At 45.5% G+C, this 22,638-nt stretch overlaps 2 protein-coding genes across 3 annotated transcripts in view; both read right to left on the reverse strand.

The window, feature by feature from the left end:
* The window catches only part of RXRG (retinoid X receptor gamma), a 38,966-nt gene extending 36,216 nt beyond the window's left edge, over positions 1–2,750 (reverse strand). The window contains exons 1-2 of one of the 2 annotated variants that reach the window (XM_054073640.1): positions 2,670–2,750; positions 2,450–2,585 (exon numbers count right to left, since the gene is read on the reverse strand). In XM_054073640.1, the coding sequence (XP_053929615.1) occupies positions 2,450–2,546 (97 nt within the window). In that variant the 5' untranslated portion in view covers positions 2,547–2,585; positions 2,670–2,750. Of the gene's footprint in view, positions 1–2,449; positions 2,586–2,660 lie in introns of both variants that reach the window. The other variant, XM_054073639.1, reaches the window with a different exon arrangement.
* An 11,207-nt stretch (positions 2,751–13,957) lies between these two features.
* LOC104058373 (E-selectin) lies at positions 13,958–22,265 on the reverse strand. Its single transcript, XM_054073658.1, has 14 exons — positions 22,037–22,265; positions 21,672–21,756; positions 20,850–21,236; positions 19,980–20,087; positions 19,668–19,853; positions 18,920–19,105; positions 18,630–18,815; positions 17,869–18,054; positions 17,579–17,764; positions 17,114–17,299; positions 16,019–16,126; positions 15,539–15,560; positions 15,356–15,428; positions 13,958–14,998 (listed from the first exon to the last, which is right to left on the reverse strand). Exons 2-13 carry the CDS (start codon positions 21,706–21,708, stop codon positions 15,371–15,373), a joined length of 1,836 nt encoding a protein of 611 aa, XP_053929633.1. The 5' UTR covers positions 21,709–21,756; positions 22,037–22,265; the 3' UTR covers positions 13,958–14,998; positions 15,356–15,370.
* Between the last annotated feature and the right edge of the window lie 373 nt (positions 22,266–22,638).

Genomic DNA, 22,638 nt, shown 5'->3' on the forward strand with positions numbered 1-22,638 from the left:
TTCAGAGCTGTCAAAGGGAAGATCGGGCAGAACCCGCAACCGTGCTTAAAAAGGTCAGCTGGGAAAAGTCAGGATGGGAAGGATGCTCGCTTTATTGACAGATGCAGAGTGGAAGGGGCTAACCTGTGAATACCTGCAAGCCGGTTTGGGCAGCACACACTAGACTTCGACTCTGGGCTCTGATGGCTGGAGCTGGTGACAAATCCTTTGTGGATCACTTCCAGGCAACAGAGTCCAGGGACTAACCCTGAAATAAGACGGAGGCTGAGCACCAAGCAGAGCTCTTGTGCAGCCTTCCTTCATTCTGACGATTGAGAGTAGGCTGGCAGGATGCATGCCTTTCTGGCTCTTATAACCCAGGCCATCTTTTCAGATCTCTGAGACTAGAACACCATTTTCTCTCTGTCCTTTACTTACATGTACATCTGTTTGTCCAGTTTTCTGTAGGAAACAGAGTGTGAGCATCCAGGCATTTGATGACAGTTTCTCACTTATAAAGTGAATTACCCCATTAAAAAGCTAGGGAATCTTCCAAAACTCATGGAATTTGACTCAAACTCCCCCCAACTTGAGAGAACTTTAGAGTCTAGGTCTGATGAGGGTTTGGAGTGCTTGTAAAAATAAGTAAACAGAATATTTAAAAACTACAGTTCTTCAATACCCCAGTTATAACAGGGGTTCTACCAGCATGGAAATGTACCAAGGATGTCTTACAGCTGTGCATCACCTCCCCATTTGTGTGGCACTACAGAAGCCCCAGTAGAATTACTCAGGGTTCACACGGGGAGCTGTACATCAGCACTACCGTTAGACACAAGCCAAGGTAGGTTTTCCAAAATGCTTTCAAATTCTCTCCTGTCTCTCAGCCCTACCTTTTGCCAAGGTTTCCTTCCCCTAAGCCTGCCTCAGGGGAAGGATTTAAACCCACAGGCTCTTTGTGTGCCTCAGAGGTGGTCTGAGCCCAGACCGCAGGAGGGATTTGCCAGCCCCTTGCCATGCTCGGAGCTGGTACCGGCTCCGTAAGGTCTGGAAACCAGCAAGTATGCTGTTGGGGCAGACATTAGAAATGATAGGTGACAGCAGCCTTGCTGTGCCCCACAGGCTGCCAACACACACCAAGGATAGCTGTGCCCTGTGCAGCCAAGGGAAGGGAGTCAAAGCAGAGGGAAAGAAACTTCACTACAAGCCCAAACCAGAGCAAGCAAATTCCTACCCGCTGCCTGCTACCTTGTTATCTCAGCATGCTGCCTGCCCGTTTGTGCTTGGTTACCATCTCCTGGCCTTTTGAGAGCAATCCCTGCCCTCTCTGCAGTCCCTCCAGCCCTCTGATCTGCCCAAAACAAGTGAGTTTTGAATCCCAGGGTTTGGCTTCTGGTGCAAAGGTTACTTTGCATCTGATCAGATCGATTCCAGCGTTGTGCCACTATATTACCTTATATACAGAATCAGAAAAAATAGTCTATCTGCAGGTGCTCATTAAACTAGATATTGGCAGGGATATGTGAAATGTTTACTAAGAAAGCAACAAGAGAAGTTGCTGTCTTAATTTTTGTTTGACTAGTAAATATATAAGGCAAATAAATATATTCCTCTTGGTCAGAATATTATTATACATACATTACAAAGAGCTCATATGCAGCAAATGGAGTGAAACACATTGGGTCAGGCCAAAACACAAACCACATTGAAAGGGATCTGAAATTAATTAGACTATTACAGTATTTTTCCAGTGGAATTCTCTCTCTCTCTCGCTTCGTCTGCACATAAAAACACACACACATTTAATATATTTGACAAAATCAATATTTATCAGCTTTAGGAGAAACATCACTTTGTTATAAGTATTATTCTCACGGAAAATTCTTGACTAGCTTTATGTGTAACTTCCACCTGTCCTTTATTAACCTTTATGAGTTGATGTCCAGAACTCCTTTAGTATAAGACATCTCAGCCCTCCACCCATAAACACAGTACCCTCTTCCACAGCCTGAACGCTTTCTCTCCATCGCAGGAGGAAAACACACACTCACAGAAAAGAGGTCTGGAAGTGACCTGGCAAACTCATCTCACCCATCTTCCTGTCCCGAATCAGACCAGAGACCTTCAGAGACAGAGCTGCCACCTCCTTCCCCAACCCACCTGTCCCACCAGTCCTGTTAAGTAGCTTTTCCCAGGGTCTAAACTGAGCCTTCCCTCTTGCAATGGAGAGTGCAGCACAGTGCTATGAGGGTTTCTTTTCAAAACCTGAATTAAAGTGCCCTCAAGGCTCTGTTCCGCCGGTGCCTATTGCTATGGGAGCAGCTTGCCCAGGAGGCTGGGCAAACCCCACAGCTCTTGGCAGAGGGCACGGTGGTGTCCCACTACCCCTCCGCGCAGCTGCCTGACCCGCGCTGAGCTCACGCTGCCGTTCATCACAGCTGATTTGCATGGGGTCTGGGCAAGAACTTACAGAAGTGAGGGAAGGAGCCCGTCTCCAGGGAATACGGAGCCTGTGTACCCGGCTGCATTTCCAACCTGCGTCCTGTCTCTTCAGTGGACTCGACCATGAAGGGAGGTTTAGAATCAGCACTCTCAGCTGTGTTGTGCTGTTGGAGAAAGAAAGGAGCATTTACATATCGCAGAGCAGCATCCTCACAATTTGTCCTAAGTTACAAATTTACCTCCCAGACCTTGACCAGGGCTGAGGTTTCCTGTGTTTGCTCTCTGGGCTCTTGTCTCTTTGGAAAGCAGGAGGTGTTGCAATACTGGGGGGAGGGCTGGCTGCCCAGGCTGCCTGGGAAAGGCCCTGCAATGCAAAGGAGTTCGTCCAAAACAGCTCTGCTAAACAAGAATCTCCTGAAAGTGATTTCTGTTCTAAATCTGGCTCCTAAAGAAATGACACTAAGCAAACACCTGCTATCCTGCCTGAGCATCTCAGTTCTGCTCTCCTCCTCCTCACCGCCAGTTTGTCTTTATTTTTTCTCATGTCTGCAAGCCTACCCATTCTATCTAATAAAAACTTTGCCATCAAGAAGGTGGTAACATCTGTCACATCACTCCTTGTGGAGACAAGGCATAGCTGGCTTTTGCCTCATTGAAGCTGTTCGAAGACCATGGGGGCAGGTGACAAGGGGAGCAATGTCCTGTATGCATTCCTGGGCAGTGTCACTAGCTGCTTGCAGGTGACCTGGACAGACCCTTGTCTCCAGAAGGCTTTCAGAAGACAATCAGCCTATGCTGCAACCAGTTTTTCTGGTGCTGAAGTTAGACTCTGTGGCTTTGTCCCTCTGCCGGCTTATCTCAGTTACACTCTCAAACCTTATGAGGGCGGCTGCCCGCATCTTCCCTCGCATTTGGATTTTGCCAGTCCTGGTGGAAAGAAGTTAGAAGCAAACAACATTCCTCTCCTCTGTCTGCCCTGGTAATCTCAGATCTCATCTCCTTTGTGCTCCCCTTCAGGCTGTGTCAACATCACCGGGGTTGTGGAGGGCAGGATTGCACTGACTTCGCTGCCCCATGGTGTACACTCTGTGCTGCCCTGCCCAGCCCAACCGCACAAAGAATATTTCTCTGGGATGTGAGTCAGACTTGCTAGGAGCTTTTAACCACCTTCCTCTCCTAGATTTCTCCACATTTACAGCAACAAAACATGCAGATCCCAGACTACAGAGTGATCTCAAGGCTTCTTTGTCCAAAGGCTTTCAGAAATTGGAGCCTTTGTGTTGCTGTCATCTCCTCAGATCAGCAGACAGAGCATTACTAAAGCCAAGGTGGGCCATACAGCCCTTCCACATCAGTGCCAACCACTGGGACGTCTCCTGCAGGATGAACAGCCACAGGGAGTCCAGGCAGGACGCTAGCAAGGGCACTGAACTGCTGCTTTGACTTTGCTTGCACTTTCAGGAATTTCTTAATCTGAAATTGCAACAAATTCCTGAAATTCAAACTCTCATGGAGTGGAAACCCTGCGAGGTAGTCTGGATTGGATCCAGGAGGTAAGAAAAGAGACATGGAAAGATAGGATACCCTGTGGCATCAGCTCTCAGCCTCTTTAGGAGCTACTAAAATCCAGTGTGCTCTATCTGCTGTCTCTTTTCCCCACAAACATTGCCCTTCTTACATTCTTACACCGCCGCAGATAGGATGGATCTAAACTCCTTTTTGTTGTTGTTTTTACCCAAGAGGGGCTGCCCAGCAGTCATAACACTGGCCAGAGGCTCCAGATCCTCTCAAGCCTGCCACTGACCTTCCAGACACACTCATGTTTGCCTCCCCAGTTCTTACAGACTGCAAGATTTCTCTGCTCCGAGCTGTGGTGCTTGGATCCCTCTTGTTGTCCCTTTCCCTTTCTCAGACCTAATGCTAATGTTTCACAGCAGATGCCAGAGCATGGATCCACTCCAGAAACAAATCTGCGGTGCTAGGTGGCACAGCTTTAATTACATGGCAGGAGCCAGAAGGAAGTCTATGAAACACTGCCCTTTCAAAATCTTAAACCTCCACGCAGAGCACTTTGCATGGCTGTGAGCAGAAGTAGCAGGACATGAACGCTGCAAGCACACAGAGGAGCCCAATCAATGTCCTGTTGATACAGCCTAGCAAAATTAGCAAATGATGTGCAGGACTGCAGGTTTTCACATGTGAGGGGAGGATTTACAGTGATACCAATGGAATTATTTTAGCCCCACGGTGACAATACCCACTCGCTTCCTTATTATATTTTATTGATCTTGCCCTAAATACATGTGGCTGGAGGAAATGATGCATAAATTACTAACAAATTAATTTCTTGCTCCGACAGACTCACAACAGCCCTTTGAAGGGGAACCAGGAAAGACAATGTGTGAAAGGATAAAGACAATGAGACAAGCTTGGATGTAATAATCCCATGTGAATGATTATTGCTGCAACTAATGTAATCTAATAATGAAGAATTTACGCCAGATGTCCCCCGGAATATGCCAGGCAGACTTGGGATTCAGCAGTGGATCCATTTTGAAGGAAACCTTGTTAGGAGGGGAAAAAAAAGCTCTTGCCTCTTTGTCAAATCTGAGGCTGTAGACCTTTCTAGTGGGAGTCACAATAAAAGCATACCTTGCAAAGCTTCTTGGGGGTGTGTGCATTAGGCCTGATTGCCAATTTGTTCTCAGGTGAAGTTCAAGATGCTGGTTTTGGCCTATAGAGCCCATTCCAGAAGCTGCCCCTTACCCTAAGTCAGAGCTGTCACTAGGATTTCTCCTCTGTCTCTCTGGGGCAGAGAGGGAGCTGCTGGAAGGGCAGTCTCCAGGATAGCAGAACGAAGAGTGGAGAATCACCTCCTTGTATTTATTTTGGACTTGCTTCTTTTCAGTTCCCACAAAGATATCCTAGACCAGAGCTCCATCCCAGGGCACCCATTTCCTTCTCACAAGCTGCAGCATATGAGGACACTGCGTAGCAGGGAAATGGAAACCACTGATGCACCCAGGCTGCTGCAAAATGAGGTCGGTTTTGCCTTGGTTCTAAATGCCCTTTAGAAGCCCATTTCAGAGCAGGCATGTCGAGAACAGGCCTGGTAGAATGCTGCTGGCCATCCAGGACTACATGAAGACCTAAACTTTTTTCCATCCTAGTGATTCTATGATTCTATGGTTGGACTTGATGATCCAGTGGGTCCTTTCCAACCTAGTGATTCTACGATTCTATGAACTAGACCAAATTTGTTGTCAAAGAGCAGACCAGAGTTGGGATAATGTATTATTTCAGATCCAGCACCCAATGAATGCTCTTCTAGCCCAGGTATGAGGACAACACTACAATGGGCACCAATTTCTATGGCATGTTAGGCAATCGGCCAGACCAGAGACCTGACATCAATACTTCCCCTCTCCATTGAAAAACTCATGTGAGCTAATCCTACAAACCACATAATACTTTTTGTTCTCCCTCCTTGCCACCACTTGTTCGTCACCTCTTTGAAGGTATTTCATACAGCCATTCCAAACGTATTCTGGTCGTGCTTTGGGGTTTGAACTGCAGTTCATAATTCGTTCTTATTAACCACTGTTATTTAAGTAGCTCTGAGGGGAAGAAGGGGGAAGGGAAGCTTTAGCAAGATTCAGATCCACTAAACCACAAACCACTAAGCCCTATTAACTTAATTGGGAATGAACATTTTGTTCATTTGTTGTTTTTGCAGAAGACCTAGAGATCTCCATAGCAAACCTGTGTGACTCCAGTACTGAGTCACGGGCACTATACAAACATGGTTTGATTGTGTTAAAATCCTACCCTCACTGCTTCTCCCGTGATTCTCCTTTGTCAGCTAGTTCGATAGTGTAGGCTGCTTGTCTGTGTTGAAATCTCTTTCACGGGAGCTCTTTGATCTATGCCTGCGTGCTGCTGGTTTGTTCTAACAGGCACACAGCAGCTCCAAAGGACGTTTAACATAACTGCACTCAGGACTTGCAAACCCTGATTTTAGCCAGTTTGTATGTCAGACGTCACCATGACTAGATACAACTTACAAACAGGACCAAAGATCAGGCCTAATTTTAGTAAGCCTTTGGGCTTTGCATCCCCTGAGTGTGCTTGCTTTGATGAAACACAATCATAGGATGAAAGAAAGCAAAAATCCAGCTGGCATCTGCTGGGAGGGCAGGGAAAGGGAATCTGGCAGACAGGAGGTTCCTACAGAGATTGCCAACACCATTACATGTCTGGTTTGCTTTTTGGGCAGCATGTTGAATCCAAAGGTGATAAACATTTGGCTTGACCAGCCAGACAAGATGTGCCCACCGATCAGATACTGCATCCTCTCTCCTCACGCACTAGCATCTCAGCAGCTCTCAAGACAGCTCCTTCTGCTGTGCTGCAAGTCTCCAGCCCCTGAGCTTCAGAGAAGATCCGGGCTCTGCTGGAGTGAAACTGGTGGTTAGTTGCTCCCTTACAAAGAGCAGGCTGTCCGGCTGGGCTGCTCTATACCAGACATCTGGACAAACGATTTCAAATTTCACTTTGCAGCATAACACAAGGATTGCTGTCAGACGACATCTCTGAACCTCAGGAAACTTTGATGTATCTGTAGTATTTTTAGAACAGCAGCTTTATTTATCATTCAGTTCCATGAATGATAAATATCATTCAGTTCCATGAAAAGACAAACATTTCACTAAAGTGGGGATGACTTTGTTCTCCAAATACTTTCAGTGAGGAAGAGTGACTCTGAAATGAAAAAAAAACCAAAACAAACCACAACATGCTGTTGTCTGAGCATCAAAAGAGTTTAGTAAAGATTCTTGACTACTCTTTCCCTTGGTCTGAAGTCCTGAAGAAAGTATTACAGCCCAGCCGTGCTCTTTAACCAAAGACCATTTAGAGTGTTCTCTTTTCTCGAGTCAGGACACAATTTCTTTCTATAAATATCTGATGGTTTTACTGTGCCATCGAACATGCAGGTGAGCAGGCTCAATACATTTATCAGCCAACCACACGCAGCCTGAATGACTCATTGCCCCTGCAGCAGCAATCAGCAAATAACATCCTGTGATGGAGGACAGACAGACAAGTCAAACCCCTGGGCTGCAATAACCCTTGTTAGCTTTGAAAACCCATTCCTCAACCCCACTCTCTCTCCAGAGAAGCCTACAGCACCTCTTCAGAGGGCAGGGCATGAGGACCTGCACCCTGGGCCCACCAGCTGGATTTTATGGAGGTGATCTGGTGCTTCTGGGAAGGAAGGGGCTGCTGATAGCATTACTGTGTCTGCACTCTATCACAGGGACCAGTGCTTGTCTGCACCGGAAACAACACGCTAGGCAAACATGCAAACCTTTGTGGAAGCTACAGCAATTAGGTTAATTAAGAGCTAGGGCAGTCCCATATGTTTTCTGATCTCTTGTTTTTTTAGGTCCCCTATTGCACCTGTTCTTACAGTATCCAAACACCTCGAAGGCTTAGATTTTCTCACTCTAGACACAGGAACAGAAGGATGGCTGTCCCAGATAAGAGCGAAGGCGTGTTTGGCCTTGTGTCCAGCAGTAGACGGAGAGGGCAGGAGCACAAGAACAGGACAGGTTGCCATGCCCTGGTGCAGGTCCTCTGCTCTTCCAGGAAAGATCCCAGAGCTCTTCTCTAAGGAGTTCAGTAGCAATATGTTTTAGACCAAGATAGAGGCATGATTTTCCCAGACTTACTTAGCTGTCAGCAGTGCTGAGAAATCAAACTTAGTGCTCATTTTTCCAGGCCACAGCTTCAATGTTAAAAGAGGTAATATCCTCAGCTTGGGATTTCTGAAATAGTTGACTTGATTCAGACACCAAATCTGCCCTGTTGTCCAGAACCTATGCACCCAAATCCCTGAGGTTGCCTGGACCATCCTTGCAGACACGAGGTGCCACTACACTGGGATCCATCTGGAGAGTCCCAGTGTTTTACATGGGATGCACAGCACCAACTTCAACCTGCAGTGCTGTCACTCACAGTGTGGCACAGGCGACTTCTCAGGGCTTCTCAAATCCTGTTTCCTAGCATTCTCTGACAAGTCCTTTCCTCGGGTGCAAGTTCAGGGAGAAACCTCATCTTCAGAGTTAGTTTTGTTCATTGCATAGTCTGGTGGAGTCCACGTTCCCCAAACTCCTCCAAAACAGATGGTTCATCTTTGTGCGGTGCATTTCTCTGAGGCAGAATTTCTTTCTGGATCTACACCTCAATGCCAACACCACAAAAAAAAAAAGAGTCAAAGAGTAACTGTTTCCAGCCATCTTTGTTTCCTCTTCTCATGCTAGAACATGAATAAAGCACTTTAGAAGTCTGTGGAGTCTCTACCACCAATTCCTGTCACCAAAAGTCTGACCTGCAAGACTTGCTCCCTCTTAACTGATGGGGAAGGATGTTGCAAAGGGTCATTCTCCATTTAAAGTCTGAGAACGAAAATCTGCCCTGTGTATGTGCAAGGAAACAGGAAGCAAAAGTGACAAAACAAAAACATTGACTGACCCATTGTACCTGTGCATGTAGTCACGTGTGTATGCGTGTTATTAGCTTCATCTGGGAGCACCTGAAACAATTCTGTCATCACCTAAAGGAATTGCTGCTGAATTTAATGCAGTCAAAATGAATGAACTGCAGTGTGGAGAAGAGGGTGCTCTATATCTGATTTCTTTTCAGCACTTACATGACTTCAGCGAGACAGATGTTTATTTGTAAGTAATTACAGTTACTTTACAAGCAACTGCTTATGTCCAGTATGTTTTTAAAATCTGGATTTTAAACTCAGTTTTAGGAAAGTCATGGATTTTTTAATGTCCCAAGTGCTCTTCTCCTGGCACATCAGCTAGGATTTTATTCTACTCTGAGCAGAAGATAAATCTTCTGCTGGGGAGGGGGGGGGGGGGGCGGGAAATTACAGGGCACTGAATATTCCTGAAGAAAGAACTAATAGAGGGAAGAGAAAATGAATCAAAGCAATCTGTACTGACCTCAGCAGCAATATCCATCTGCCCCAGTTCAAAAGAGCAGTGTGACAAATACATTCTGGTGAACGGCTGGCCCATCTTTAGTGCAAATAAACCACCAGCCTGAGCAAACTCTGCATATGTGAGTACTGCGTGCAAAATTCACTGTGGCTTTACCAATTGACTACACTATGCAAACTGCCACTGTTCCTTCTTAGGCCACGTGGCCAGGGTCTCTTACTTATACCCCAGGCTCTGCCCCCACCAAAAAAAAAGTCAGGGAGAAGAGCACAATTGGCAGGCAAGAAGGATCTTGCAAAACAGAGATGGAGCTGCTCTTCCCTCCAGGAAAAGAGGAAGAGCAGTGGAGAACATGGGCAGTCTCCTTTCTCTCTCCTGCATGAGTCCATGATGACTACTTCATCAATGTCAAGTGCTTCAGCCAAATCCACTGCCTTTATTTGCAAGAGGTGACTGACACAGGTGTGTTTTTCCCCCACAAGTGTGTTTGACAGAGTAGAAAAGCCTCTGCTGCATCCAGTTCTTTGCAGGAGTTGTGCTGGTCAAAAATTATTTGCTATAAAGTATCAAAGATCTTTTCCATTCTCTTGACAACCACCCAGCAGTTCCCAACTTGTTTGCAAAGCTTTCTTCTGCTGCCTTTGAGGGCCATCCGGATCAGACTCCAGTCTGGGAACAGCCCCATGGCATAGACAGCATCCCCAGCTCTCCACCCAAGGACCAAGCTGGGCTCCCTGGGATCAACTGAGGCAAGGGAGGAGGAGGAAATAGAGCAAGAACTGGAGAGGGCCCTTTCTCTCTGTCTTAGGATAGGCTTTCTAGGACTACTGCCACTGTCTTCCTGCTCAAACCGTATCATTTCCCCATGGGAGGGCTTAGTTGTTCATGTGACGCTGGCATTTCATCATGTCTGACTGTCATATTATCTGGATTGTCTGCGCTGACATGAGATAAGGTGAAACAGGGACATCACTGTTTCATGCAGCGTGGGCTGCGCTGCATTTTCGTCTTAGTGTAGGCCAGGCTGGGCTTGATTTCCCGACATTCCAAGGTGAGCACATCCTGCCTGATTGCAGCCCCTCCTTTCCCAGAAATCATCCTGTGGAATAAGACCTGAACAAAGTGTTTCCTGGCTCCCTTTTAGTACTTTTCCTTCCACCCATGAGCTCCATGACCCAAGACCAGCTCCAGAAGGCATGGATTCAGTGCAATTCCCTCTTCCTGCCCACTCAGAGGCTGTCAAAACCCAAAATGACAGCACTGGAGTGCCAGAAGCAAGCAAGTCACCTGCAATTTCACACCTGCCATTGCTGCTTTCATGGCAGCTGGCAAGGCGAGAAGTTGATGAAGGTCCCACTTGGCCCAGGCTGAAAGTCAAAGCAACTGTTGGGCTTTTCAGGGAATGTCCTTCCCTGAAGTGGAAAGGCAGGTAGAAAACCTGCTGGCAGCTGCCCAGGGGCATCTGCTGCCTTGCTGAGGAGGCATTTTTGCTTTTTGCACACTGTCCTGTTCTTGGCAGCAGCTTATCCAAGCTGGAAAAAGCATTGGCCATCATCAGCTGTGGAAACACTTTCCGGGCTGTGGATTTCTTTCTCACCACTGGAGCCACAGCTGAACTGTGTTGGCCAAGTCTGCCTCCCTTCTAGGTGAGATTTAATTGTGCCAGGGAGTAGCTGTGACCATCCAGCAGGCTGAGACTCCACGGGTCAAATCTAGCCTGCAGTTTTGTTTGTCTCACCCTAAAGGTGTCATGAGAGAGGCCCTAAACCAGGCTAGAGAGCTCCATAGTACAACTGTGCAAGTACTATGACAGGCAGGGCCCCAATGCGACGTTTTGTGCCCTCCACCAAGCTTCTGCTGCCCACTACCAGCAAGAAGATGGCCTGCCTGTCAGTGTGCAAGCCCATGCTGTATTTCTCACTTGATAAGAGTTGTGAGTCCCAGGGAATCTTCCCAAGAACCAGAGGAATTTAAACAGAAGCATGACTCAGGACAGAAAACAGACTCACAGAGGCTTGAATATGTTGCAGTTTGGCTTCCTAGCCCTAATACCCTCTGACAGCTCCCAGAGCAGGAGCTGAGCAAGTTAGTGATTTGATCACTACACCAGCTCCTGTGAGAGCTGCTGCTTCAAAGCCCTCAGCACAGCACGCAAGGAGCTGCAAAGACCTGCAGTCTCCCGAGCCAGTAGCAGTGACCTATCTTCATGAGTGAAGAACGGCTGGCCACATGCTGGGTCCAATCCAGCCCTTGAAAACTGGAGCTCTGGAAGGCTACTTCAGCCAAGGCCTGGTGAAAGACTGCTTGTTTGATGGCTAATTGCTAATGAAAACAGAAGGCACGAACCCAGTCTGGGTAGGGCTAATACCATCCATATCACCGAGGGCCACAGAGATACCTACGCCAAATCAAGCACTACCAGTCTGTCTGAGACTTCAACTGAAATTTTGTTTCTAAGTCTCCTTCTGTCAGACTGCAGATGTAAAAAGCTAACGCCCCACCAGCAGCTTGGTTCATCCAATGTGTTATGTTACACCGCGAAAACCATCCCCTTGCCAAGCAGCAAACACGCAGAACCGTGAAAGGACATGCGTGCCTCCCAGTTAATGTCACCTTCACAGCTTCCATAGGTCACGGCTCAAGCAGACATCTGCTCCGAAATAAGATGCCAGGCAAAACACAGATCCCATTCTAAACAATGCCCCAGGCCCAAGGAGAGCTGAGGAATTTAAGGGAAATGGGACAATAGAAAAGAAGGAAATTCTCTCCAACAAAGCCCCTGTGGCCCTTTGGTGGTTGCACAGCACCGCACCATTTAGGGGAGTGATATAACACAGTTTCTAAAAGACTGCCTGGCAGCAAGTGTTCCCATGGCCGTTCTCGCCAGCACGGGAACAATACAGATAGCAAACAACTGAAGAGCTACGTTCACCATCGCTCAACAGAGACACATCCACTGCAAATAAAATTACTTCCTGAAGATCCTAAAGGCCTGGATATACCATGCCATCATAAATGGTAAGTCATATCCTGACACAGGAAAAAACAGTGCCAGGAAAGGACCAAGAATCAAGCAACGTGGACAAGCACAGGCTAGGGTTTTGCCTGTGCCCTGGACTAACATTAACTATGAGGATAGATGTAACCCATAAGTCAACAAAAGAAAGGAGATGCCAGGGAGTCTTTGGCTGGTCTAAGGGATATATGGGAGAGAGAGGATCGATCTCACTCAAATGTGCTCTCACTCCTGCTGCCTCTGGAAGTCACAAGGGATGAAGGTTTGAAGAAAGAAAGGGGATAATTCTATAGTCTCTTTTTCTGGCAATAAAGTCTTTCTAAGGTCCCAGGGAAACCTCCCAGAAGCACCAGCTCCGGTCGGGTCCTGGGAAAGGGGAAGTTGGGCTGCCCTGACTGCAGCAGGGTGGGAGCCATGCTGGCCTGAGCAGCTCTCTCCATAGGATGCTACAGGGCCATGCATATAGAGGACAACAACAAGGACAGGCTGGGGGACCCATGTGGTCTTTTAGCTCTCAAAACAGCTCCTGCAGGGATTCAGAGCAGGGCGTTTCGGGCTAATCTCTATGTCCCCTCAGGGAACCTCAAGGATTACTGCTCTACATCTGCTCACACGGTTGGGCCCCCACCTTGTCAAGGCGGGGGAAGCGCTGACAGCCGCTCTCCCTTCGTTAATCGGTTTGGGATAAACAGCAATGGGCCCTGTTCACTGTGGCACAGCACTTCTTAATTGATTGCCTTGCTCGTAGGCCTGACGGCTTCTCTTGAGCCTTGCCTAGGGCAGGAATGCGTCTTCTAGTTTATCATCAAGGGCTGGCTACTGCCAGCAGCTAAGGAGAGCCAGAGAGCAGTTTCCTTGGCAGTGTCAGGGGTTGGGGAAGGGCGGCCACAGGAGTGCTGGACCATTGTGGGCACCTGGCCAGCACTAGCCCATGGCAGAGCCTTTGGCTACAGCCCAAGCCAGGGTGGGAGTGGAGGTCCCTAGACAGCAGTCACCACTATTCCCCAGAGCTGTGTTTTCTCCTGTTAGTCCAGGGTCTCCTAGTCCTCAGATAACTTCCCAGCAGAAAGGTCTGCAAAAGACCTGCGTAGGCTGAAAGGTTTGTGTTCTTAACAGTGCACCATGATTACCTACTTGCTCCTCTTTCTGCTTTCCTCTCGCTCCTGAGCATGCCTCTCGCAAAGCTCACTGCTAGTCCTGGCATCTGCTTTACCGGGCACATGGCTGAGCCTTCCTCTGTCTTTTCGGGACTTTTGAGGGATGCTGCTTTGGGCTCCAGCTCTGGCAGTGCCAGCTCCCAGGCAGTCAGTGCCATCTGCTGGCTGCTCTTCCCTTGACTGCTCTGAAAACAGGGAAAGCTAAAGCAGGGGCACAGCCTTGCTGTTTAGCCAGTCTTCCCCTGTTCTGCTGCTGAAGCCGTATCCACAGTGCTGGTTTAAATATTTAAATGACTTACACTTCCAGAAAGGGAGAGTTATATTTAAAACATTTTATTAAATAATGCTACAAATAGGACAATACATATCAGATTCTAAGTCAGAGATCCTTAATTTACAATTATAACTTAAACATAACTTATTAAGAAAGACCTTATCATTTAAAGTCCTCAGTTTAATAACTCATACTTGCAATACATATATACAACTTTCACACTTCCATTTGATTTGTAAATAATACACAGGCATTAAATCCTTACAAACATCTCTTGACTTATTTTTAAATTACCTAGACCCAGATCAATGGCCACAGACCTACTCAGGAGCAGGTTATTTTACCACACATTTACAATTAACAGGACAAAAACATCCACAGTTAAAACTGCACAATTAAATATTTATGTATACACCTGTATTACAGTGCAGAATCCCACAGGGATGAGATCATTTCAGATCTACTTGCTGCGTTCAGAAACAAGAGCACCAAATATAAGCACAATTCCTAGTGCTAAAAAAGAAAGCTTAAAGCCCCTAAGCTTTCTGGGACATGCAGCAGAAACCCAAATAATTGCCCATATCACTACAGGCATATTTATTGACTAGGACATCCTCTTAAAATAAACTGGATTCAACAAGAAACCAGATCAATGGTTTCAAAACTATTCAGTGAATATTTTTTGATCTCAATTGTTCTGTTTCCGTAAGTGTAACCCATATGTCTCTAGAGAAGACATCTCCAGCAGTGTAGCAAGTGATGTGAAATAATGCATGTCTTCACCTTACCCAGGTACCTTTGACTAGACCAGAGGAGAAACCAGCCTCCTCTTTAGGCAGCAGCTTACTATTTGCTCACCATCTGGACAAGAGATGGCAAGCTCCCAGTTCTGATAACTACATGACTGAACGTAGACAGTATTTTGCCAGAAGGCCAGAGTTTTACTCTCTGCTTGTCTTCAGTGGAAATACCAGACAGCTTGAGTTAAAAATTTCTGAGCAATACCCAAGGTCAATCATCTTGTCAGCAAGAGGTAAAAACATCTGGACAGCTGCTCATTTGCATGCAGTTTCATTCTCTGGAAATCTGAGACGTTAAGTAAAGATGACTTCAACTCCTGCAGAGAGAACAAAATTCCTCTATAAATGGGAAAATTGGCATAGATTTGTATGTATGCTCATTTCAGAGGAATTCTGTATGCAGCAGGTAGCAAAAATGCACAAAACTGCTCCTGATGCTATATGTGGCTGGACAGAATGCTAAGCACAATCATCCTTGAGGAGCTGAATAACCATTTCTAAAGCAATAAATCCATCGATCTTGTTAGTAACTTTCATGCAATGCTGAGATGCATATTATATACCCAAAATGCCATATTGCTATTTCAGCAATTGTATAGCAATTAGTAGCTCTGATTGATTGCTTGTGTGATTGAAAGGAAGAGTTTATTCGTGCAGCTATCTCATGTGCTTACCTGAAATGCCTGGAGTCAGACATTCTGGCCAGCGCTTTGGAAACTGCCTTCAATGGTGAGGCTTTGGCAGCTACTATAAACAATAGAAATGAAAAGTACTTTAATGACAACTGGTTTATATCAACTGGATTTTAGCAAAGTGATTGCTGTGTTTTTCATGCTGCTTTTTGAGACACAACTTACCTGGAAGGAGTAAATTTCTTTGCTGCGAGAAGAACAAGAAAAAGTATTAGCATTTCAAGATGAAAGCCCCCTCATGCAAGATTTTCTTCTACTAAAACACCCTTTAATTTCTGAATATCTGATAAAAAGCCATTATCTACAACAAATCTTACAGGCAAATATTACTGTGTTGTTATTAGCTCACCCCAAATTTCCATTCACTTTCCCTGACAGTACTGGTAAATAGAATGCTGGAGTTTTTTCTAGTTCTTGTTTCTTAAACATTTGGGGTTTACAATTTTTTATTTTTAAATTCCATCCAAAACCAAAACATGACATGCAGGCAGGCTTCTTGAAAATTATTTTGGAATTTGTTTAAGAATGGAAATTTTCAGGTTTTCAAAAAAGCAAGGTATGGGGTTGTGGAGGAGGATTTTTTTCCTCCACTGAATTTTTTTCAGGAAAGTAAATAAAACCAGTGGACCCAGTCCAATTGCTCACCTTTTCTCTGGAAACGTCTTGCAAGCCAAAGGAGGAATGATGCCGTGGACAACAGAGATGCACTTGTGGCTGCTATGCCCACAGAGACATAGCTGACTTGATCGGAGGCTGAAAGGATGAAAAAGTTTCAGTGAGATCACGAGATGTGCAAGATCTTTGAAGCCCCCCTGCACCTTGCTCCTTTTCCTTGTGCTTTTCAAGAAGAACTGGAATTGCAGCTTCTAAGCCTTAAGTTTTCCCTTGCTGAGACAGGACATATCATGTCCACAAGGTAAAAAGCTGCATACTAAAACTTATCCCACCCATTGCCAAAGGCGTGGCAAGATAGCTGTACCAGGGTCTGTCTAACCTCCAGCCTCACATGACAGTTTATTCTCATCTTTTATTTTTTATGTTTCCATTTAGATTTTAATTCCCACTGTGCTCTCTGTCTCCTTGAGCAACCCCATTGTGATCAATGAAATTACTCAAGAATTTAAATTCTGCTCAAGCAAATAAATTGGAGTTGAGCTTTTAGGTCCTCAAGCAAAAGCATTTCAGGCAGGCTAAGTTCGCACTGAGGACAAGGACAGAGCTCTTACTGCCTTGAATGGGAAGGCAAGACTGAGACTTCTGTCCTGTAAAATTACAGCCTTTGACAGAAAAGCTCTGTGGGATCTTTTGGCTGAGTATTTCACCCAAGAAACTATCACACCAAATTAACAAATCTATAAGCTTTCCCACTGAGAAATAGAGTTATGAATGCAGATTTCCCCACAAGCTTCTGTTTCTCTAGAAACACTTCTTTCTTTATTCATACAGAAAAAGCTCAACATGAGAAATATTTTAATTAAAAACCAAACAAATCAACCCCAAATCAGGTTGCAGCTTTTGTTCTTGGATAAGAAATCAACATTTTTCACCAAGACCTTTAAGGAATTTTTCCCTCTTGTATTTTCAGAAAAACATACTGAGAGTTTTTGCTAGGTTTTATTTTATGGACTTCAATAGAAGTTCTAGCTCACTGGTATGTGTCACCTCCTCTGCCCTTCCATTCCTCATTTGACTAAAAACCCAGTGCCCCCTCCTCTCTGTGGCTATTCACAGGTCAAATACCTTCACAGGTGGGTGGACTAGCACTCCAGTTTCCAGAATGACTGCACTCAAGAACATGAGAACCATTGAGTCTCCATCCTTCTAGACAGCTGAAGTGGCAGGCTGTATTGTATGTGAAGTTCCCGCCACCATGTGAGCAATCCATAGAGCCTTTCTCAGGAGAGCTCAGCGGTTCACACTGTACAACTGAAATACAGAAAGAAATACTTAAAGTTAATGGCTTTCCTGTCTTTGGCCCTATTTTTTGCACTATGAGATGTACACTGCATTTTCAAATTCATTTGAGTCTGGGATGGGAGCAATTCACAGAGCCAAGAGCAGGCATTTGTAAGGCAGCGCAAGACACAGCTGAAAACATGAGAGGGAGCACAGAGTTTAGCTTGGAGACAGGACTCTATAGGAAGGCAGATTTCAGTGTGCTGTCCAGCAACAAGAAAGTATATTTTCCAACCCAATAATTCTTACCTTTGCATTTTGGCAGTGGCTTTGACCACTGTCCCTGCGCTGCGCACTCGATGCTGGATGGGCCGTCCAGAACATAGCCCTCGCTGCACTGGAAATCACAACGCGAGCGATAGGTGAGATCCCCAAGATCGTGGTCACAGGTCACAAAGCCTTCTTCTGGCCAGGTTACAGCCTGACATCTCACAGCTGCAACACATCATAACAGCCATCAGTACAGATGCCTCAGGAATTCAGCATGCCAGTGCTGACAATCCCCAAGTGCTCAGCTGAGCAGGGAGAAGGCAAAGTACCTGCACAGGATGGCTGCTGCCTGTCCCAGGTCCCAGAAGACCCACACTGCAGCGTGGCTGGTCCTGCCAGGGCAAATCCTTCGTCACAGGTGAACTCGCAGGTGGTACCCCAGGTGAGCTCCGCAGAGTCATGGGAGCAGTTCACAGCACCATGAGCAGGCATTTCTAAGGCAGGACAGGTCACAGCTGAAAAGCATGAGAGATAGCACAGAGTTTAGCTTAGAGCAGGTCAAAATAAACACTCTTCTTTGAGCTGACAAGAGGACATGCCCTGCCTGGAGCTGTCCCCAGCAGAGCCATGATACTTCTGTTCAGACCCAGCAGTGCCTCAGGAAGCAGGGATTTCAGCATGTTGCACAGTGCAGCCAGAACCCTTGGACATGCACCTAAAACATGCAAGCGATACTGAGACTGGCTCCAGATTATACTCTTCTACTCCACAAATGGACTGCATAAACAGACACTGGGTCCCATTTGAAGAGTAGGGAATAAATAGTTCCTATCAGAAAGCTCCACTGCTGAAGCCTGTTATCAAATGCGTTAGTGACACAGTTCCTGAGCACCGCTTGTCACCCTGCACTGCTGTTTCCTCTTTAATACAAAAGCCTCAATGATCCCCATCTTCAGAGCTACTTATGAAAAGTGCTATAAACATGCTGGGGATGACTTTTACTCCTTGACTACACTCGAATGAGGCAGTCTTTTCAAACTGTGAGCTACACTAAGCTTTAATTGAAGATTTCCAACCCAGTAATTCTTACCTTTGCATTTTGGCAGTGGCTTTGACCACTGTCCCTGCGCTGCACACTCGATGCTGGATGGGCCATCCAGAACATAGCCCTTGCTGCACTGGAAATCACAACGCGAGCGATAGGTGAGGTCCGCAGGATCGTGGTCACAGGTCACAAAGCCTTCTTCTGGCCAGGTTACAGCCTGACACCTCACAGCTGCAACACATCATAACAGCCATCAGTACAGATGCCTCAGGAATTCAGCATGCCAGTGCTGACAATCCCCAAGTGCTCAGCTGAGCTGGGAGAAGGCAAAGTACCTGCACAGGATGGCTGCTGCCTGTCCCAGGTCCCAGAAGACCCACACTGCAGCATGGCTGGTCCTGCCAGGGCAAATCCTTCGTCACAGGTGAACTCGCAGGTGGTACCCCAGGTGAGCTCCACAGAGGAATGGGAGCAGTTCACAGCACCGTGAGCAGGCACTTCTAAGGCAGGACAGGTCACAGCTGAAAAGCATAAGAGATAGCACAGAGCTTAGCTTGGAACATACCATAAAGTGTTTTTCTTTCCTGAAACAGCAACATACCCACTAAATGGAAGCAGCTGTAGATCTACCATGCTGCCATTTCATGAAGCAGATAGGAGTGAAAAGATCTCAAAATGGAAGACTGACTCTTAAGGCAAGGGTGTAAATTCATCTGCAGCTTATGACAGCAACTAGTTACAATCTAAAATTTTCCCATTTTTGATGTTTGATGCTTATTCTAAGCTCAACCCCTCAAAAAATAATTTGTACAGCAGGTGCAACTGGCCTGTTGTGAGCAGTTTCACAGGGAGATCACCTCCATTCCCTCTGCCCCAGTAAGAGGTGGGAAAGTCTTTCCCTACAAGGAAATCTAGGCCAGGACCAAAACATTCATCCTGCCCCTTTCATCTCTTCAGGAACAAAGAGAACTGTGTGCTACAATAAACAGCACCTTCACCACATAATTAATTACAAAGGAATGGACCAGAATTTAATTGGTGTCTACTAACAAAGCAGCATCTGTCACTGCTCGAGAAACTCACCTTTACATGTTGAAAGAGGGGCAGACCAGACCCCAGAAGAGGTACAGAATACAGATTCCGATGCAGTCAGTTCATAGCCTTCATCACACTGAATGGTGCAGGATGAGTTGTAGCTGAAGTTCTCCAATGGATGGTTGCACTCGAGGCTCCCATGATCAGGTTTCTCCAGTGGATCACAACTCTTAACTTCAAAGAAACACAAGAAGGTACACAGTTAGTTTCATTGACTGGGCAGGTAAATCAGAAAGCCAAACTGAACACCAGCTAGCATGAATATCGCCCTGGTTGGAAAGCAGGGTGGAGTAAACTTACCAAACTCACATTCAGGCCCATAGAATCCAGGGTTACAATGGCAGGTGTGATTGTTAATAGTCTCTATGCATTCTCCACGGCCACTGCAGAGAGATGGGTTGCAAGATGCTGGGAAAAAATAAAAAAGAAAACAATACAGCAAATTAATTACTAATGAAACCTGGCTAGTGCTTTGATCATCTTCCTGGCACTAAAGCACTTTGTAGATCAAAAGATAAGAAAGGTCTTGGGCACATAAGATTACCCTATCTTTTCACAGAAGCATTTCAGAAAACACTCCCTTTGACAGACTAGCTCACAGTGAAAGGATTCTACCGGCAGGAAACCTCATGTCTACTTGTTCTCAGGTGGATATTAGCAATATTTAAAATGCAAAAAGAACAATATACCATGGGGCAGGTAGAAACCCTCAACAAATTCACCACAGCTCTAATTTGGCTGATACTTCACTTGGATTATTTATTTATTTTTTTACCTATCGTTAGCTACCTCTACACGAAGTGTCTAATCTAATCCAGTGGTCTCTAGTCAGCAGACAGACACCTCCAAAAGGGCCATTCTTATCTAGCTGAGGCACCCACTTGAGACTGGGATGAAAGTCATCATCTGGAAGAGCCTCTTTTTCTCCACTGGTTATAGAAGTAGGCTGCTGATTTGCTCAGAACAGATGTACAATATTCTGGGAGCTAAAAGGTAAGTGAGATCAATCCAGCTCTTAAAATGAGAACAATCTCAGCCCCGTAAATAAGGATAAGTGTACAAGTGTTTACAGGGTCAGGCAGTTAATGTGTAAGACTAGATTAAATAACTCATCCCCCCTCCCATCTCATCTCCACAAAGCCACATTATTATCTCCTTTATATACCATACCTGTGTAGCACAAGGCGACCTTCTTTTTCTCACATTTCTCATCATTCCATTTGCCATCATCTTTCCCTCTTTTGATGTAGATTTCAACGCAGTCCTCGTTGTTCCCTCTGCCATTTGGCTCACCCGAAGCCCAGTTTTTTGCCTCTTCTGTGAGTACTTTGTTAGTTCCAATCCAGGTCCATACCTCATTAATTTTTCTGATTCCAATCCAGTAGTAACCCGGATTGAAGGGTAAGACCTTATTGAGATAGTTGATTTCCTCCTTATTCTGAATGGCAACCATGTTAGTATACCTCTCTTTGCACCACAGCTCTGCTTCCCTGTAGGTCATGTTGGTGTCTGAATAATGGTATGTCCAACAATTCACTCCCTGCGGTATCATAAGCCCTGGAACAAAAACAAGTCAAGAAGTTGGTGTTTGACTTTTTCCCTCCTCTCTCTCTAGAAGCAGATATATGAAGCTCTATAAATATTTCAAACTTGTCAATATCTGAAGCTGCATAAAAAGTAGTGGGAAGTTTATAGACAATTAACTGGAAAGCTTTGGAACAGGCATGTCAGCATCAAGTCCAGGGGTCTTCAGCCTGCAAAACTGTCTGATCACGCACAGCTTTGCAGACTTCACAGCAAACGGTAGGAGCCAATTATGTATTTGATAGACAAGCAGGGAAACGTGTCATTGCAGCTAGGGTTCCTCTATCTGAATGTAGCCTCAGGATAATTAGGTCAGGTTCAAAAGTTCTGTTTGATTCTGAGTTCAGACAGAACAGTCATACTAATATTACCATCCAACTAGTCTACTACAAAGACATACACACTCACCATAAGCAAGAAGAGATAGGAGCCACGAGCAAATCATGTTTCTGAGAGTTTTCTCTTCTCTTCTCTTTATCTTTTAAGCAGACAGCTACAAAAGATCAAAGGAACACATTTGTAAGGAACAAATATTGACTTTTCACAAGTCAATATATACTGTCTATGCAATCCTTTCTACATATTTCTTAGCAATTATTCTAAAGACTTGAGATTTCTATTTTTAGAAAATAATTCATTTTAAAACAGTTCTTAATATCAAGACAGCTTTTAAATATAAACAGCTTTTAAAGAACACCAACACAGAATTTCATCTGATCAGGTTTTCTTTAGCTGAGCAACGAAACAGAATAACACGCTCCATTTATACTCACAGGTTGTAGCTGTGTTGGCCAGGTGGCAAAAGTCCTCTGCGATATTTCTCGGTGACTACTTTTCGTCACTAAGTTGCTGAATATGGGCTTGAAGATTAAGTTCAGCTCCAAGTGTCTGGACTGTGTAATCCCCTGCCTTTACTACGGCCTTTTATTCTCTCGACTGGACTGTCCTCCACGAGATGGGAAATTACACATGGAAAAAAATTTCTTGGAAAATCCCAGGATCTGGCCCTCCCACTCATTAAGCCTGATGCCTTCCCTTGCGAAATCAACCCTCCCACAAAGACACACTATGCTGACAAACTGCCAAGTGCTATATTACATAGCCCTACTGACAGAAATAAACAATTCCAGGATATCAGGAAGGAGCAAGATTGTCAGTTTTAGTTGCATGAATAAGCAGATTCCAACTTTCCACCTAGCATAAAGTGCTGCAAAAAAGAGGTGCCAGTTCTTTTGGGACCCCAGTAAGAAAGGCACAACACTCAAAGCTGGTTAACTCAGTTTGAGTAAAAGAGAGAAACTGCAGCACTGGACAATCCCTTCCTTGCAGATCACAGCCTACTGTGCAGAGCTCTCATGGTATGATGCGCCAGCCC

The sequence above is a fragment of the Cuculus canorus genome, chromosome 8, assembly GCF_017976375.1.
Source record: "Cuculus canorus isolate bCucCan1 chromosome 8, bCucCan1.pri, whole genome shotgun sequence".
NCBI lineage: Eukaryota > Metazoa > Chordata > Aves > Cuculiformes > Cuculidae > Cuculus > Cuculus canorus.

Coding starts and splice junctions, on each gene's coding strand:
- LOC104058373 (XM_054073658.1), bottom strand. CDS start 21,708: ATGATTTGCTCGTGGCTCCTATCTCTTCTTGCTTATG. Junction 21,237..21,671: donor CCTATCTCTTCTTGCTTATG/GTGAGTGTGTAT, acceptor TTTTTGTTCCAG/GGCTTATGATACCGCAGGGA. Junction 17,300..17,578: donor GCCACTGCCAAAATGCAAAG/GTAAGAATTATT, acceptor TCTGTATTTCAG/TTGTACAGTGTGAACCGCTG.